Below are 16,817 nucleotides of genomic sequence, written 5' to 3'. Positions count from 1 at the left end.
TGGAACCCTATACAATATCTATTAACAGAACACAGCTGAAAGAGAGACCACATCAGCTCTTCATCCAGATAGATCGGGTGTCAGAAGTGTAGAGGAGAAAAAAGGAGGGTAAGAGTAAAGCGAATGAAAAAAAAGGTACTTAAGAAAAGCAGCAACAGCAGCATTGCCAGAAACCCAACAAAAATGGTGTCATCCTTGTGCAGTCAGGTTCATTGTGTGAGGGCTATAACCAGGATGAAGAAACTCCCAGGCTTGATTATCAGATTTCCCGTAGCGGGGTCTAATTATTATACTTTCCCTACAAACTCTCATTCCAAAAATCTGTGACATGAATTGTTTCACTCCAAAAAAGAGCTGGTCCACCCACTTCACTCTACGGTTCAGTGTAAGTATTACACTGCATCACTGCACAGACAAAGGCTGTCAGGATTCTCAGAACCCAGGGGAAGCCAATGGCATGCTCACATCCCTTATTTTACACCCTGCTTCTGAGGACTCAATCATCTTACAGAGACACCACAAATCCCCAGTGGACCAGATGTGATGCTTAAATATAAATGCAACTGTAGAAGAAAAAGGTCAGAGAGGTAGGAGAAAGTCCCTGAGGGAAATCAGAAAAGGCATCAAAGCTATCTGACTTCCCAACTTGAAGAGAAGCACGGTCATTGCAAATTGGCCTGGCTAAGGCTCTGACCCTGTACCAACAGTGGTCTAAGCACACTGCAGTCGTGGTGTCCTCCAGGAGAGGGACCACTGAAGAGCAAGAAATCTATTAAAGCTCTGGTCTCACTGACAGAAACCTCCTGTAGCAAGGGAAGCCCCCAGTGACATTCTAGAACTGTTCTACCACAGGCAGAAGCATCAGACCTACAGGGAATGACAGAGGAGGCAGGGTCAGAGGTAAAGTTTTAATGTGAAATGGGAAAATAATCCAGGAATCTCGGGCTCACTCTTCTTAAAGAAGCATCTCTGATCTCTGTCACCATGCCTGGCAACATAGAGCTCATGATCCAGTCTAGTGGGACTTGCAAGAACAATGTACAAAACCTAAGTACCAGCTAAAGTGCTTGGTCAGCATTTCAGAGTGCCTAGAATGAACCCCATGGTAACTTGAAAACAGGTACCTATCTACCTCTAAATTGGTAAACTGTGCTAAGATTGTACCTAACAATTGTTTAACATAAAATACCCAGCACACTTTTCAGATAAAATTACCAGGAAATTACAAGACTCCTGATACAGAGTTAGAACTGAGCACTCAAATAATAAGAAATATTACTAACTTGACATTTTATTTCAGTGATATATGCTGAGAGCCAAGAATTCAGTTGGAAGATAATTGCAAGAGAGACAAAGGGTGATTCTGTCGAGGACTGATAGCTTTGGGAAAAGTACAGCTCACAGTTGAAATGACTCTTCCCTGTTTATAAGGAGAGAGCATTGTTATCTACAGAGGGAGTTGGGGTCAGTTCACTGCCAGAGCAGAGAGGGCGCAGGCACTGATACTCTAAGAGTGACCATGAACTTAAACTCCAGTGCATTCTGGTCTTTTCTGCCATTGTTAAGGTTGTATTCTCACAGTCAATAGTTCAGGGCGGAGCTGAGGCTCCGAATCCTTCTTCCTTCAGTAGAGAGAACTTACTAAAATTTCCAGCTTTCTCAGTTGTCTTTGTCACTGAATGTTGACCAAAGGCAAAAATGAGCTTTCTCCTCATTTCTCTATAAGGTAAACTTCTGTTTGTGTGGAATGCTCCAAACAGGAGTGAGGGCAACCCTTCTTGCTTCGCACAATACCTCCTGATTTTAGCATCAAGAGTCTTGTGCCCTGGGATTCAATTAATTACCAGGCAAATCGGACAGATAATCTTAAGGAAAACTCATGGGAACAGATTAGCTATTCAAGGTGTTTATGGTTTATGAAACAATGGAGTTTATTTACCATTCTATATTCTGGACTGGGATCCACTGGACAGCCCTTCTACAGGGCTTGGTAATCTCTCTCTCTCTCTCTCTCTCTCTCTCTCTCTCTCTCTCTCTCTGTCTCTCTTTCTCTCTCTCTCTTTCTCTCTCCCTCTGTGTGTGTGTGTTTCTATATTCAGCCAGGAAGTTGGTTGAATAATTGTGACATTCGTGTTTTCCTCTCTAATTCAGCCAAAACCTCTCCCTTTTCATGTGGCCTCTCCATAGCCACTGCTTGTTTGTTTTTATTTACTTTTGATATCAGGATGGTTGAGTTTCCTATTTGACTATAGAGGGCTCCACAGAGTAGAAAGCCTGTCCATCTTTTCACGGCTGAGTCCTTCAGCTGGCACACTGATTTTAGGTCACATCTTATGCATTCAAGTGGCAATAGCATCATTTCAAAACCAAGACACTGGGACTGCGGCTCACAGAAGAATAATACTAGGGACTGGTTTGTGGGGAGAGGACACCTAAGTTGCCTTAGAGGAGGAGCAGGATAGTCACCTGTTTTGGTGCCTGCTCAGCCTCTGACTTTTGATTGTTGGATGCCACCTCTCTTTCTCTACTCATGGAACCCTAAATGAACCCAAAAGTGAAGACTTTGCCCATTGTCAGAAGCTTCTGGAGCTCCTTCTTTGCCTAGCCTTTGCCAGGTACACAGAAGACCACTTCTTTCTGTTAAGACTGTCAAAGGAGGCCATCTTTAAACCCACATATCTGCAGAGCAAGGCAGATCTGTATGAGTTTGAGGCCAGCCTGGTCTACATAGCAAGTTCCAGGACAGCCATTGTAATGAGTGTAGGAAAAATAAAGCCCTTTAGACATGTAAAAATAGCTTTGTCACAAACCCCACTACACCCAAGGCTGTACCTGATAACCAGAACCCAGTGACATCACTCGCTCAAGATAACCTGGCACAGGCCTTGATAATGCCCACTGGGTGGAACATAAGCAGAAACCAAGAGCAAGGCTCTGCTTTGCATATCAAGAGAGACCGTGATCTGTCCTGTGTCTGTAGAGTCAGCCCTGGGTTGTACCAGAGACTACTGTTAGAGACTGGATCTGTCCTTTAGCTAAGATTTGTGGCACAGATGAGCAACCGTGGGGAGATAGGCTTAGGAGCATAGTTGGGAATTCAGAGTGTGAACTTTGTGTGTTGACTCTCAACACAATAAAAATATAACTTTGTTATACTGACTACAGGTCTCCTCTCCACCTTTCTTGCTTGGGACAGTTGGCTTAATCAGCAAGATTACATCGAGACATTGTCTCAAGAAAAAAAAAAAAAACAAAAAAAAACCGACCAACACAACTGACAGAAGGTTTATAAGGAGGCCTCAATCGACCTGGAGATGTGGAAGTCCTGACTGCTGGCCTCACTTATTATTTATGGGGAAAACTGTTGTGCCAGGGTTTGTAGCAGAGGAACCTGAGAGCTGACCAAGTGCAGCACTTGTGTGTAGAAGCTGACCCTTCTGAACATGGGCTTTCCCACTCCCAAGCCTCATAGTCAAAATAAGTGTCATACTGGTCTCTCTACTCCTCTCTTGCAAGCTGCCCTGCAGGGACTTTCCAGCCACATCCCTCTTCCCCCTCACACCTCCCCCCAACACACACACAGGTTTGAGCCTCTGGATGGTGGATGGAATCATTACTTCTCAAGGTATTTTGAGGTGGAATTCATATGGTGTTTTAGAGCCTTGCAGACTCTTCTCCACCTCCTCATGTTCTTTAATTGGGGGACAGAATCATAGCCTTTCCTCCTCGCAAACTTCCTGTTAGCCTTGTCCCGCTCCCACCCCCATTGCCTCCAGGACCTGGGATTGAGGGAAGTCTTACATCTTTATCACTTCCTGACCTCCTTCATCCTTCATCACGGTGGATGCTTGGCATTTGGCTTCTTCCCTCTCTCCCTCCATGCATGCACCTTACTATTAGTGTCACCCCTAGTGGCCGCACCTCTGCTCTATCTCTTTAAGCCAGTCCTGTCTCCGCGCCCCTCCCTCACCCGTTGCCTCCTCGGCTCTATCTCTTTAAGCCAGTCCCGTCGCCGCGCCCCTCCCTCACCCGTTGCCTCCTCGGCTCCTCACGCTTCAGCTGCTCCTCCTCCCGCTCCTCCTCCTCCTCTTCCTAGGCTCCTCCGCGTCGCTGCCGGCTTGCTGCGCGCTCTGCTCTTCCAGCTCTGCGGACCGCAGCAGCCATGGCCGACATCAAGACGGGCATCTTCGCCAAAAACGTGCAAAAGCGTCTCAACCGCGCGCAGGAAAAGGTCAGCAGAGGGCGGCGGGCTGCGGGGCAGGTGGCTCGAGGCGGTGCGGGGACGATGGCAGTGCTGGCCTTGCGCTGCAGGGCCGCGGGATCAGGTGCGGCGCGCTGCGGAGTCCGAGCAAGCCCGGGGTGGAGAAGTCCCCTCTCTCTGCTCCCAGGGATTGCAGCCCCGCAGGATCCATTCAGGCAGCGTGGGCACGGTCCCGCAGTGGGTACACCGGGAACCCGCAGACCTCTGCCCCGCAAGGCACTGAGTGCTACAGACTCCCAGAGCCCGCCCAGGGTGGCCACTCTCTTGGGCACGCCTCCCGGGACCAGGGGTGGCAGGTGCAGCTGCTCTCTGGCTGCACCCTTAGCGGACCGCGTCCCTGGGCGCCTCCATCTCTCCACGCCCGCCCGCACCTCCTGAGCTCAAGCTCTCCCGCAAGCAGCTTAGGCGTCCACGACCGCAGATCCGGGAGGGAGATTGTCGCATCTCTTCATGGGTGGGGGTGTTGTGGCTATTTAAGTGAGGTCGGTCGAAACCAACGACTTAAACAAAGATGTGCATAGACCCAGATGTGCATGGACGACCAATGGGATGGCTAATAAACAACCAACACCTTAGTACAGCGGTGAACTGGAGTTCCAGAGAATGCACATTTTCTCCCTAAGTATCCGTATTGGTTTTTGAAGCCAATGCCCTCTGGAAGGTCAAAAATAAACAACCTCGACCTCAGAGTTTTCTGCACATCTCTGCAAAAAATGCTTGTTTCTGTACTTAAGAAGCAGCAAAACAAAACCTACTCCTATCAGAGGCGCCGAGGTCACAGTGTTTGGCAAGCCTAAGAATAAATTAACTATTGTAATTTATGTCTTTTCTGTCCATAGCTAGCCCAGCTCTGGACTCTCTCTCTGTGTGTGTGTGTGTGCGTGTGTGTGTGTGTGTGTGTGTGCATTTTACAGGCACTGGGCTTCCTAGCTTCCCTGATTACTATATCTGACCCCTATGGGGTTTTTGTTTGTCCTGAGCAAAGGACGTTTGTGTTGGAGCTTGGACATTGTATTTGAAAGTGAACCTGGGCCAGTGGTAAATTGAGCTGCATTTGCTTCATAGGACATTAGTTTCTGTCCCTGGGATGAGGATGTCTGGTGCTTTCTGGAAATCAGACTGTCCTTGTCCCTCACTTTGACAGCATTTACCCTCTTTTAGAAGTTCGAGCTGTCCCCACTCCGAGCTGCCCCAAAGGCTGAGCCCAGGAGCAGGAGCTCTGCCAGGTTCTGTGGCTGCATGTAGTCCTCCCTCCCTGCACGCACGCACCTTCCCAGCACCACTGTAAGAGGATTGTATTGCTTTTAATATCTACTCAAGCTCATCCTCAACTCCAGGATCCTCCTCCTGCCACTCCCTCGGAAGCTGAATTAGCCAAGCTACTCGCCCCGTTCTGTCCCCCGGATGCTTTCCAGATAATAACCAGATATCAGATGTTTGCCAAACACGAGATTTTGACAAGACTGTCGTCATTTCTCATATTTTATTTCACCTACTTGTAGTCCCCACCTCCACCTCAAATAATCACTTAAATCGTCTGTGGCTTTTCTCCTACTAGGCTTTCCATCTGTGAAGTAATTTTGTGATATGGTCTGCTTTTTCACATATTAATCTAGGTCACCAGCTGTTAATATGGTCCAAACAAATGAAGGGAACTGTAATGTTTCTGACACGGCGTCCTGGCCTGTATGAACTGTTGATCCAAATGTATATTATGCTGGCAGTTGTGAATGGTTGTCCCCTCTTCTGTAACTGGGAGTTCATGGTTCCTTTCACAGGGTTTCAAGTCTCTCTTATTTTCTTCCCTGAGACCATTGCTTATGTATTGCGCCTGCTGTACTGCAAAAGGGACTTAAGACACCAAGGGTCTGAGAGGACGGGTTCTGTGCCCTCTTCGAAGCACTGGAATATGGTTGGCAGGAGGGGGTGCAGCTGCCCAGCAAAGCCCATCTGGCAGCTGTGCTTGTTGGGTTCCCCAATTGGTCCCCTCGTCTGCTTCTTTGGTCTCTTCTTCCCAATGCAGACATCCCATTTCACTAACTGAATGACAGACCCTTTGCTCCTTGCTCGGATAAAGCAAATTTTGTTAAAGAAGGTTGACTTTCTTCTCAGTCTGCTTGAGCAGTTTGGTTGCAAATGTCTTACTGAGATGACTCTTAGAGGTGACATATAGCTTTCTACAAATTTAAAACACATTTTTTTTCTTATTAAAAGTTAGTTAAAGTTTATTGGAAGAAGAATTAAATGTACATGTAAGCAGGAACTAAATGCAACAGATTAGGAATCTCATAGTTCTGCTTTTTAGAGATTTTACTCTCTTCAGTTCTCAGCCTTTTGGCTAAGATAGAGTGCAGAGTGTTTACTATTATCTGGCATCTACTAGTTTAGTCTACTAGGCATTCCACATACATATGCACATGTCTATACAACTGAACAGGCTTAACTGTGCAGTTGGGTAAGCCATTTATCTTGTTTCATAATTGTGAACTGTCTTCCATCATGTACTTATTTTTACCTCAGCACATAAATGACTGAATACAATATTGGGGCATACAGGCTGTAATGAATTCCACTTTTGTCTACTCATTTCTCAGTTGTTTCTTCATATAAATAAATGCAAGCCAGTAAGACTAGGAAGAATATTTGTGTATAATCTTAATTATGACCTTAGGTCAATTTCTAAAAATATGCACATTCTTACGGCTGAATTGCTTCCTGACTATTAATACCTTTTTTTTTTTTTTCTTCCATCAGTCTATGGGACACCAGCCAACACTGAGTAATAGCATTTAGATGTATCACTGGAAAAGTTAGCTTATTATTAATGCCCTTTGCTTACACTTTGGGAATGGAACTGTTACATTATTCTTCATTTTCACTTTGTGAAATTTCATGTTATTACTCCCTTTTCACAGTGTCCATCGTGTTACATGTAAGGGCAATGATACTACTAATTTTAAGGCTTAAAACATTTTTTCTGCCTTTTCATTTACTTTTAAAAAGTCTTTTTATGATAATGAATGTTTATGTTTATGTGAGGATGCATAAATCTATCAAGTGTGTTGCATGGCTTTTCTCTGAGGTGGGTAAGTCAGGATCCTGTCAACTCTCAGAAAACTCAGACTGACTTAAAGAAAAAAGGAATTTAACCACTTATAATAAACCTATATAATAACTTATATTTGGACCTTGCCTGGATATTTGAATGATTTTTCCTATATTAATTTGTATGTAATAAGCTATATGCCTATGCATTCTTACACATACATACTTATATGCACATATATGTGTATTATACATATTAAATAATGTAACTAATCCATGTACCTTCACTACTCTCATTTGTAGATTAGGAAGAAATTGGTGACACAATTAACTCACAGAAAATCTACTTTGCACTTGAGCAGTCCAGGGCTTGCCCATTGCTCTCCCACAGTACCTTATTTTGATTAAGATCAGACAAACTGGAGGCCTCCATGGAGTCAGGGCTCCAATGTCTTTCTACTTCCTTCTCTTAGTGGCTTCAGGAAAAGACATTTCTATCCTTCATTGTTTCCATAATTTTTTTTTTCTTTTTTGGTAACACTCCCTGGCTCCAGTGGATCTTGTATCTAACTCTAAAAGAGAAAATTTCCCATGACTAAAGACGGAGAGTATAGTTGATTGGACCCAAGTCATAAGCCATTGCTAGAATAATGGGACTGGAAGGCCTTGAACTGTGTGCACTCACAGTGGAAGAAGACAAAGGGTTCAGAGTGCAGAAGAAAGTAGGGGCTGGGCTAGCAGAATAGAAGCTGCCACTGAGGGATCTCTAGAAGGCTCTCTCCTCAGGGTTATGGGAGCAACCACATGTTTCATCATTAACCATTTAATATTTAAAATTTTTCATCAAATTAATGTACTTATTACTTTAAAAAATCAAATATTAGTAGGAAATACCTAGCAGTGTCCTTTCTGTTCTCCCCAACTTCTAGCTTTGATTTGCAGCAGCAACTCTCACTAACCACAAGATTCCTTAAAATTACGTCTCTACAGCTATTTATTGACTTCACTGTCCATGCATATTTGAAAGTCATAGACAAGCACTCAGGCCATCTGCACTCACCTCTTCACTACACATCCCATGCTATAACAAAGACTGTTATAACAAAGAGTGTTATAAATTCAGCTGGTGAGCGTGCGTATATGGATATCGACATGTGCCTCCAGATCAAGTTGCTGAATGGCTTGTGTCATTCTAGACCCTGATCTGTCCTCTCGTTTTTCTAGTTCTTTGTCTTTTTGTGTCCAAGCTTTTTAATTCCCTTGGTGTTGATTCTGTTAAGAGAGCCTTTTCCCCACTTACCAATTACTTATTAGTAATTTTGCTTATGTCCTTTTGGGACTTGTCTCTTAAAGCCTGTTGCTTGTCTTTGTGTGGCTTGTATTTTTCTTGTTTTATAGCAGCTCTTGTATGTAAGGACATTCGTCAGTTGTCATATTTTGTTATTATTTTCTCCCTTGATTATGCCACCACGCCAAACAGTAAACGCATCACCTTAAGGGAGACTTAAATATCATTCTTCCTCTGATTTTTGTGAAATTGTAAGGATTTTGCTCTTTGTCTGCTTTGCTCTTCTGTGAAGATACCATTCTTATGAGTCCTGTCCATGAAAAAATCTTTATAATTAGTAGGTCAAACTGTGTAGGATTTCCATTTTAATAAGTCATTCAGATATTGATAGACTCATATGGTTCAAATGAATTAAATGAAAAAAAAAATAAGAACGTTGTCTCCCAACACATGTCTAATGATGTGGCATGTGGGTTCTCTGAGAATTCTTCCTTTGTTGACGGTGACATTTGGGTTTATTATTAGGTGTGAGCACAGCTTTTACCAGTGTGTGTATGTGTGTGTGTGTGTGTGTATGTGTGTGTGTGTGTGTGTGTTTTGTTGTTTGTTTGTTTTTCGAGACAGGGTTTCTCTGTGTAGTCCTGGCTGTCCTGGACTCACTCTGTAGACCAGGCTGGCCTAGAACTCAGAAATCCACCTGCCTCTGCCTCCCAAGTGCTGGGATTAAAGGTGTGTGTCACCACTGCCTGGCTGTATGTGTGTGTTTGCTTGCCTAGAATATTCTTTCTGTGAGTCTAGGAGTCTTTTCTGCAGAAGAATAGCTTATCTGGTTGTTATGTCTGGTAATGCTAAGAATACTCAATTTTTGGAATACATCATGATTTCCCTTTCTAATTTCCCAAAGGCCCTGGTGTTGCCTACTTCAAACTTTTACCTCCTTCTGAGAAAGATCTACTGTTCACCAAAAAGCATATATTCTTAATTCTCATACAGGAGAATTTTGAGGAGGGGTCTAATGGGAGGAGCTTAGGCCATGAGAAACACAGCCTCAGGAATGAATGAATGCTAATTAATTAGGGTTTGCAGCTGCCTGTTCTCTCTCTCTCTCTCTCTCTCTCTCTCTCTCTCTCTCTCTCTCTCTCTCTCTCTCTCTGTCATCTGCCTTCTGCCACCCAGACAATGGGTAATAAAGGCTCTGGACACACTCTAGCTCCTCTTCCTTAGACTTTCCAACCTGTGGAAATGTGAGAAAGAAATCTTCATTCATTATAAATTATACTTTCAGGCATTCTTTTACAGAACCACAAACCAGACCAGGCAGGCCATCCTCTACTGAGACAACCCCACCCCCTCTGGTTGAATTCAAAATTGTAAAAATGAAAAGTAATAGTTAATATGATATTCTTGTTGGAGTGAGGGTTTGTTTCATTTTGTTTCATTTCCCTATTTTCCCCAGCATGAGTAGACTTGAGAATTAACACTACAGGAATTCCTGTTTAAACAGTAGTGGGTGTGACCATTATGTTTTGTAACATGACTTATTTGGGAGAGCTATGACTATTTATATACAATATATATGCAAATTATATATAATTTGATTATATGTATAATCAAATATATTTGTGTATATACCTCCCCATATGTGTGTGTGTATATATATATATGTATGCACAGACAATGTCATTAAGTTTTCCATAAAAGAATATTTTGAAGTACCTTGAAAAGGAGAGACTAGGTGTGAGAACATAATATTTTAAAAATTATGTATTTTTAATACTTTTTACAGAATATTTTATATAATTATTCAAATATTAAAATTTCTAGAGTTTTCTAATAGAGACCATCTGAGAAGAACTCCTAACAAAGTAGTATGTGAAAGGTTTCTGAACAGAACAATGAAGGTATAAAACTTCTTATGTCATAAGTACCATTTTCTCAACATTCTTAATAATGGTGAACATTGCAGGATAAAAATGCTGTCCTCAGAGAGTTCAATAATCTACTTATAAAAGATTATAATGCTCTGCATATAAAATACATACGTATGGTGTCATGCAGAATTAAAGTGCTAATAATTGCAATTTCTGAGAATTCATTACCAGGCTGCCTTTCAACATGAAAGTGCTAAGCCTGCATTCTTATTCATTCACAATCTAAATTTAAGTATTCTCCTGAGCTGGAGTTGTACTTCCTGAACACAGAAACAGCTCTGATTTGGAAAGCTCTATGAAGCCACAGAGAAGCTCTGAGCTTTGAAATAATCTTTCCTCTATAAGCACCTAGCAGCCTTGATTACCTTGACATTATCTAGGACAGGTGTACAAAAATCAGAAACCCGTCATTTCAGTCATTTTCACCTTATTCTGATGCAGTTATTTACTCAAAAGCCTATTTTATGAGTGAGAAACTTGAATAGAAGATAATGGCACATATTAGTAAATACATATGCTTTTTCTATCTTCAAGTGTCTTTAATTTAATGAAATACTCATGGCACTTGAGTAAATGCACCCTGTCATGGCATCTAACCCCTGTCCAGTACAGGATGCTAAGTTGATACAATCAATACTTATCTATTGCCAAGTAAACATGGCCAAAGTTTTTACTATAGTTGAAGATTTGTTAAGAATCCAATGTGTGAAAGGCACTTGCTAGAAACAGATATATCTTTAATAATAATAATAATAATGTAAACAATAATAAATTTAGTTTATATTTATTAATATAAATGTTGTTATTTATAATTATCATTTAACCATTATTAAATTAAATGTTTATCATAAACAAATGTTTATGGCATAAAGCAAGTTTTATCAGGCCATTTAATTTTTGAGATTTCAGATGATTTTGTATTTTAAACAATAGAGAATTTTTAAGTTATGGTATGGATATAAATTTGAGACAAAATAATACTGCATTATTTGAACATAATTTTCTTTTATTGTGTGGCATTCATTTGGTTATGTGGTTTGATCTGGACATGGACTTTCTAAAAGTTATGCTATGCTTGAAAGAAAGCTGTCAACAACATTGTCCTCCTTATACACACAGAAAAGCTGGAGTTAAAGAAACCTACACCTCTACACATATAAGAAACTGCATAATTATTCATGAAAAGAATTTTTCCACAAGAGAAAATATAGTTTGGTATGCGGGGAACTAACCCAGAAGCAAAGGTTTGCAAACCCTTCTATGAAGAAGGTTGATATGAAGCTAAGATCTTTAGGATGCACTGAAGGCTTTAGGCATGCAAAGTGTGGGTGGGAATGAGGAAAACATAAGGAAAAACATAAGACTCAGGAAATATTCCGTGCCTCTTGCTCTTTGCCTGTTTTTATTGACCATATAAATAAGAATTGTAATATAGAGTGTAGAGTCAACTGTAAATATTGGCTTTGTAATGACATCTTCCACCATTTAGATACTTAACTATGCAAAAGAGACCCAAATAACACGTTCCAACCTTAGTAACAGTTGATCTTTAGTGCAATCAGATTTCAGCTCATACGCTGAAGGGCTCTTCAGGGGCATACTTGCCTCTTTGGCACACATTCAAGACACTGGGTCAGAGATGACTCACCCTCTGAATTAGTATTTGTACAAAACTCCATTGTACCAAGCAGTAAACTCCAACTCAGCTAGCTTTCATTAAACTACCAGACGTCCAAAATAAAAGAGAGTCATAACATTCTCAAATGTTACACATATAGAAAGACTATTTTGTCTTTAAAAGGTTTGATCACATTTGAAATCCTCACAGTTAATTAGCTGTTTATGTATGTGTGCGTATGCAATTGTTTTTGGCACATTCATGCAGAAGAGGAGAAGGAGAGTGGGGAATGAACATAGTGAAGGCTGGTGACAATATGTTTCTGGTGGACACAGCCTTGCTTGTTTTGTAGACAGTGGTCCTGGATCTATGACTAGTCAGTATGAAATGATTTATAGCTCAGGAGGAGAATCTAGTTGAAGATAGTCTTCTCAACTATATTGTATCATGGTTGCAAACTCTTAACTAACACAGATGGACCAAGCCTTGGAGGCTCTCCTAATTCTTGATAGTATGGCCTAGAATGTTGAAGAACAAGATGATGCCTTTGATCTAAAGTTCCTTGGTATTTGAGTGATTGTTATGGAATGTGCTAATTTCCTAACCTACAGATTCAATAGTACAAGATCTACTTTCCTAGTCTCTCTGTTCAATGAGGAAAAACATTCTAGATTTGCTTTTCATCCTTCACGAAATGCTTGTGTCCATTGGAATAGTGTTATTAAACTGTGAGGTGAAACATATGGCCTATGTTTCAGAGCCCTCTTGTTAATCCCCATTGGTTCATAATTACTCCTTAAACATAGAGGAAGAACCTGAACACCAACTACTTCCATGTAGGGTGGCTAGGATTGCTCAAATTCCCAGACCCAGATTCCAGTTTCCCAAATTAGAATCTCTTAAATAAGACTCGAACATACATATTTAAGTGAGTTCCTTTGGTGGTTTTCTGCACAGCATAGTGCTTTTGGGTTGTGCGTTTGGTTTCAGCTTTTTATTTATGAGCTTGTAGAGTTCTAATATGGATGCTAAACAAGCTTGCCTGCAATGTAAGAGAGAAAAGTGGGGTAAACAGTGCCCCAGAGGATGCTTTAAAAGCTCCCTATTCTTCAAAAAGCCTACCAAAGACACCAGTCAGTTTTCTGGAAGCCAAATTGGCTTCCAGTTACTTCTGGAAGTATGTCAAAGACCAAATGGCTTCCTTATTGGGAATGAGGTTCATGCATGGATGCTTGCATAGCATTATGTAGTCTGTGTAATCTGATTCTACACAGAACAGTCTTTATTTATAGCAGTGCTAGTTGATGCAGCAATTTCAGCAGATATAGGAAGATGAAATACTGGCTAACAAACCATTCATTACTTTATTTATTTATTTCTTTATTTTAGGTAGCAGTAGATGAGTTGGTTCGAGGAATAGTTGCAATTACTTTTATTATGTCTGTTTTGTTATGGTATGGAAAATAATTAAGTTGCTTAAAGTGAAGACAGGAAGTGATCAAAACTCAGAAGAAGATTTGGATCTACCAAGAAGGACGCTCCATTTTCCAGGAAACATTTTTATGGTTTTCTTGAAGGTTTGTGTCCACTATTCACAGCAGATATCGCCTCACAGTTTCCCTTGATGCCTTTGATCTAGGGAGCGAAGGCTTGAAAGAATAGGGATGTGTTCTCTCCTCTTTCGTGTTTTTACAAAAGTTCAAAAGATTATTGTTAATTTTATTTTACAAATGTTGGGAGAATTCACTGGTGAGACCATCTAGACTCAGGTTGTTTTAATTTCTGGGAAATTTTGACTACTATTAAAATCTTTTTACACAGATAAAGTCTGTTGAGACTGTTTGTATCTATGTTACTTTGGCTCTGTGAATTTTGCCTAGTTCCTTCAAATAGATGAAATGATACAGTACTACTTATCTGACTAATAACTGACATGTCTCAATGTAAAAATTGTGCAAAGCCAGGCCTGGCAGTGCCTGTCACTGATGCCAGATTGGGATGGAGGCAAAAGAGGAAGAACTCACACTCACTCTCATCTACATCTGGGCTTCTAATATCAAAAGTTATTTGTACGTTTTCCATACAATTCCTTTAGAATGTACTTAACTTACAAATCTTGTCTTTTTATTTACTTTAATGTCATTTGAAGGACCAAGTTTTATATGTTAATACTGTCACTTTCAAATTTTATTTGTAACTTGTGCCTTTAGTGTCTTGTCTAAAATGTCTTTCCCTAATCCAAGGTCACAAAGCTGTTCTTCAATTTAATTTGTAGTCTTAGCCTTAAAGGAGGTATATGATGCCCTATGGATTACGTTTGGACCCAAGTGTGAGGGGTCTGATTATTTTTTGTTTTATTTTGTGTTTTTGATTGATTGGATTTTGAGGCACACATATGTCCAATTTACTCAGAATCACTTGTTGTGGAAATTGTCAGTTCCCTTACCTATTGTATAAGCACCTTTATCAAACAGCAGCTGACTCTATATGTATGAGAACGAATGCTTAACATTGCCCAAGTCATGGTGTCCATCCTTTTCTTAAAACCGTATCATGCTGCCTTGTTATGTTACATTAAACTTTGAAACTGTATAATTAGCGCCTGCAACACTAGCTTCTTTTTCAACTGTATTAGCTTCTTTAGGTGCTTTGCAGGGCTAACAGTGTTGGGAACAAGCTGACAGTTGCTTCAAAAATCAGATGTGATTTTTGATTAAAGACTACTTTAAATAAATATAAGAAATGAAGAAAGATTATTAACAGTATTTGGATCTTCATTCTACAAACAATTTTTTTTTATTTATTTACTTCATTTATTTTTGTGGCAATAAATAATAGCCTTTTGTATATAAAACTTGTACTTATTAAATTTATTTCTAAATATTTTATTCTTTCATTCAATTATAAACCTACTGTCTTGAGAACTAACTAGAGTTCTATGAGAATCTAATTTTTTTTCCAAAGGTGGTACTCCAGTGTGTGGGTTAGGTTCTTATCAAGTTGACGTGAGCCATGGTCATCTGGGAAGTGGGACTATAAATTGAATATAAGTGGGAATATAATTGCCTCTATCAGATTGTACCATGGGCATCTCTGGGGAGCATTTTCTTGACTAATGATTTATATGTGGGTTTATTACCTCTGGGCATGTTTTGGGGCTATATGAAAAAGCAAAATGAGCAAGCCACGACGAGAAATCCCATGAGCAGTACTCTTCCATAGACTCTGCTTCAGTTCCTGCATCAGTTCCCTCTTATGATGGACTGTGAGCTGTGAAGCAATGTAAACTCTCTTCTCCAAGTTGCTTTTCATTATGTTGTTTTGTCATAACAATAGAAAGCACACAAGGACACCCAGTGACCTATTTATATTACCTTTAAAAGGACTCACCTTTTAAAGGTGCCACTATCTCACCATCATTACACTGTGAACCACTTTCTATCCAAAGAGTCTTAGAAGGTGTCTTAGTTAGAATTTCATTGCTGTAAAGAGACACCATGACCAAGGCAACTCTTATAAAGGAAAGCATTTCATTGAGGCTGACTTACAGTTTCAGAGGCTGGGTCCATTATCATCACTTCCAGAAGCAAGGCAGTGTACAGACAGACATGTTGCTGGAGAAGCCGAGAGGTATACATCTTGGTTGATCCACAGATGGCAAGGAGAGAGGAGATTCCACACTGGGTGGAGCTTGAGCATAGGAGACATCAAAGCATGTCCTCAGTGACACACCTCCTCCAACAAGGCCACACCTACTCCAGTAAGGCCACACCTCATAACACTGCCACTCCTTGTAGGCCAAGTACATGAGTCAACACATGAGTCTATAGGCAGGCCATACCTATTCAAACCACCTCAGGAGGACACAGTCAATCACAGCAGTATGTTTTGAATATATCCTTAGGGTAGATACAGTTTAGCCTTTGGAGGTACTGCCCAAAGTGGTGTATCAAATTTACACTCTGATAAATTTGTGAGAGCTTAAGAAAGTCTGTCTTTTAGTTATAAGTTAGATATTTTGAACCAAGTCATCCACTATTCTTTGCCCAAAGGTCTCATTAATTTGTCAGACATGTCATTTTTCTCTATATCTTATGTATATTCATAGGGACATGTCTCCCCATAGAATTGTATTTTAAGTAGGTGGTAGGAGAGTGGTCACTTTGTAATTCATGCTGCATCTCCCTTGTGTAGCGCCGTTGCATAGGTGTTGTCCATGTGGATGAGGATCAGGAAGATTGTGGTACAAACAGTCCATGGAGATGAGGATCACTTGTTCTGCTATATTTTTGTCTCCTGTTCACTGGGCATCTACATGAGTGGTGGCTTTTCCTTCATTTGTACATGGCATCCTAACTCATTATCTGCATTTCTGGACTTAGCCAAGGCCCAGTGTCATGACGTTATCAGAGCCTCACACTGAGTTCTCCTGAGAGTTACCTGGCTGAGCCAATGGGCTCTGATCTGAAGCCTCCACAGAAGGCTCATGTAGCTGCTGCCATGGCAACTGGAGCCATCTTCTAATATATCAGGTTTCCCAACCTGACTTTCAAGCATTTATGCCTTCACCACATACGTATAATGAATAGCTTGGGGAAAGTAAACGTCAAGTCTTCTTTATCTGGATACACTCTGCAGCCACTATTACATAGGTGTGTCCTATGTTGAGGCCAT

General features: G+C 40.8%; 1 protein-coding gene across 4 annotated transcripts in view; it reads left to right on the top strand.

The window, feature by feature from the left end:
- Positions 1 to 3,977: 3,977 nt before the first annotated feature.
- Amph (amphiphysin) overlaps positions 3,978 to 16,817 on the top strand; it is a 186,252-nt gene continuing 173,412 nt past the window's right edge. The window contains exon 1 of one of the 4 annotated variants that reach the window (XM_034510012.2): positions 3,978 to 4,231. In XM_034510012.2, the coding sequence (XP_034365903.1) occupies positions 4,163 to 4,231 (69 nt within the window). In that variant the 5' untranslated portion in view covers positions 3,978 to 4,162. The remainder of the gene's footprint in view (positions 4,232 to 16,817) is intronic. The other 3 variants (XM_034510006.2, XM_076939331.1, XM_034510010.2) reach the window with 3 other exon arrangements.

This window comes from Arvicanthis niloticus, chromosome 8 (genome assembly GCF_011762505.2).
Source record: "Arvicanthis niloticus isolate mArvNil1 chromosome 8, mArvNil1.pat.X, whole genome shotgun sequence".
NCBI classification, from domain to species: domain Eukaryota; kingdom Metazoa; phylum Chordata; class Mammalia; order Rodentia; family Muridae; genus Arvicanthis; species Arvicanthis niloticus.
The sequence above is the reverse complement of the archived record's forward strand: the minus strand, read 5'-3'. Positions and strand labels throughout refer to the sequence as shown.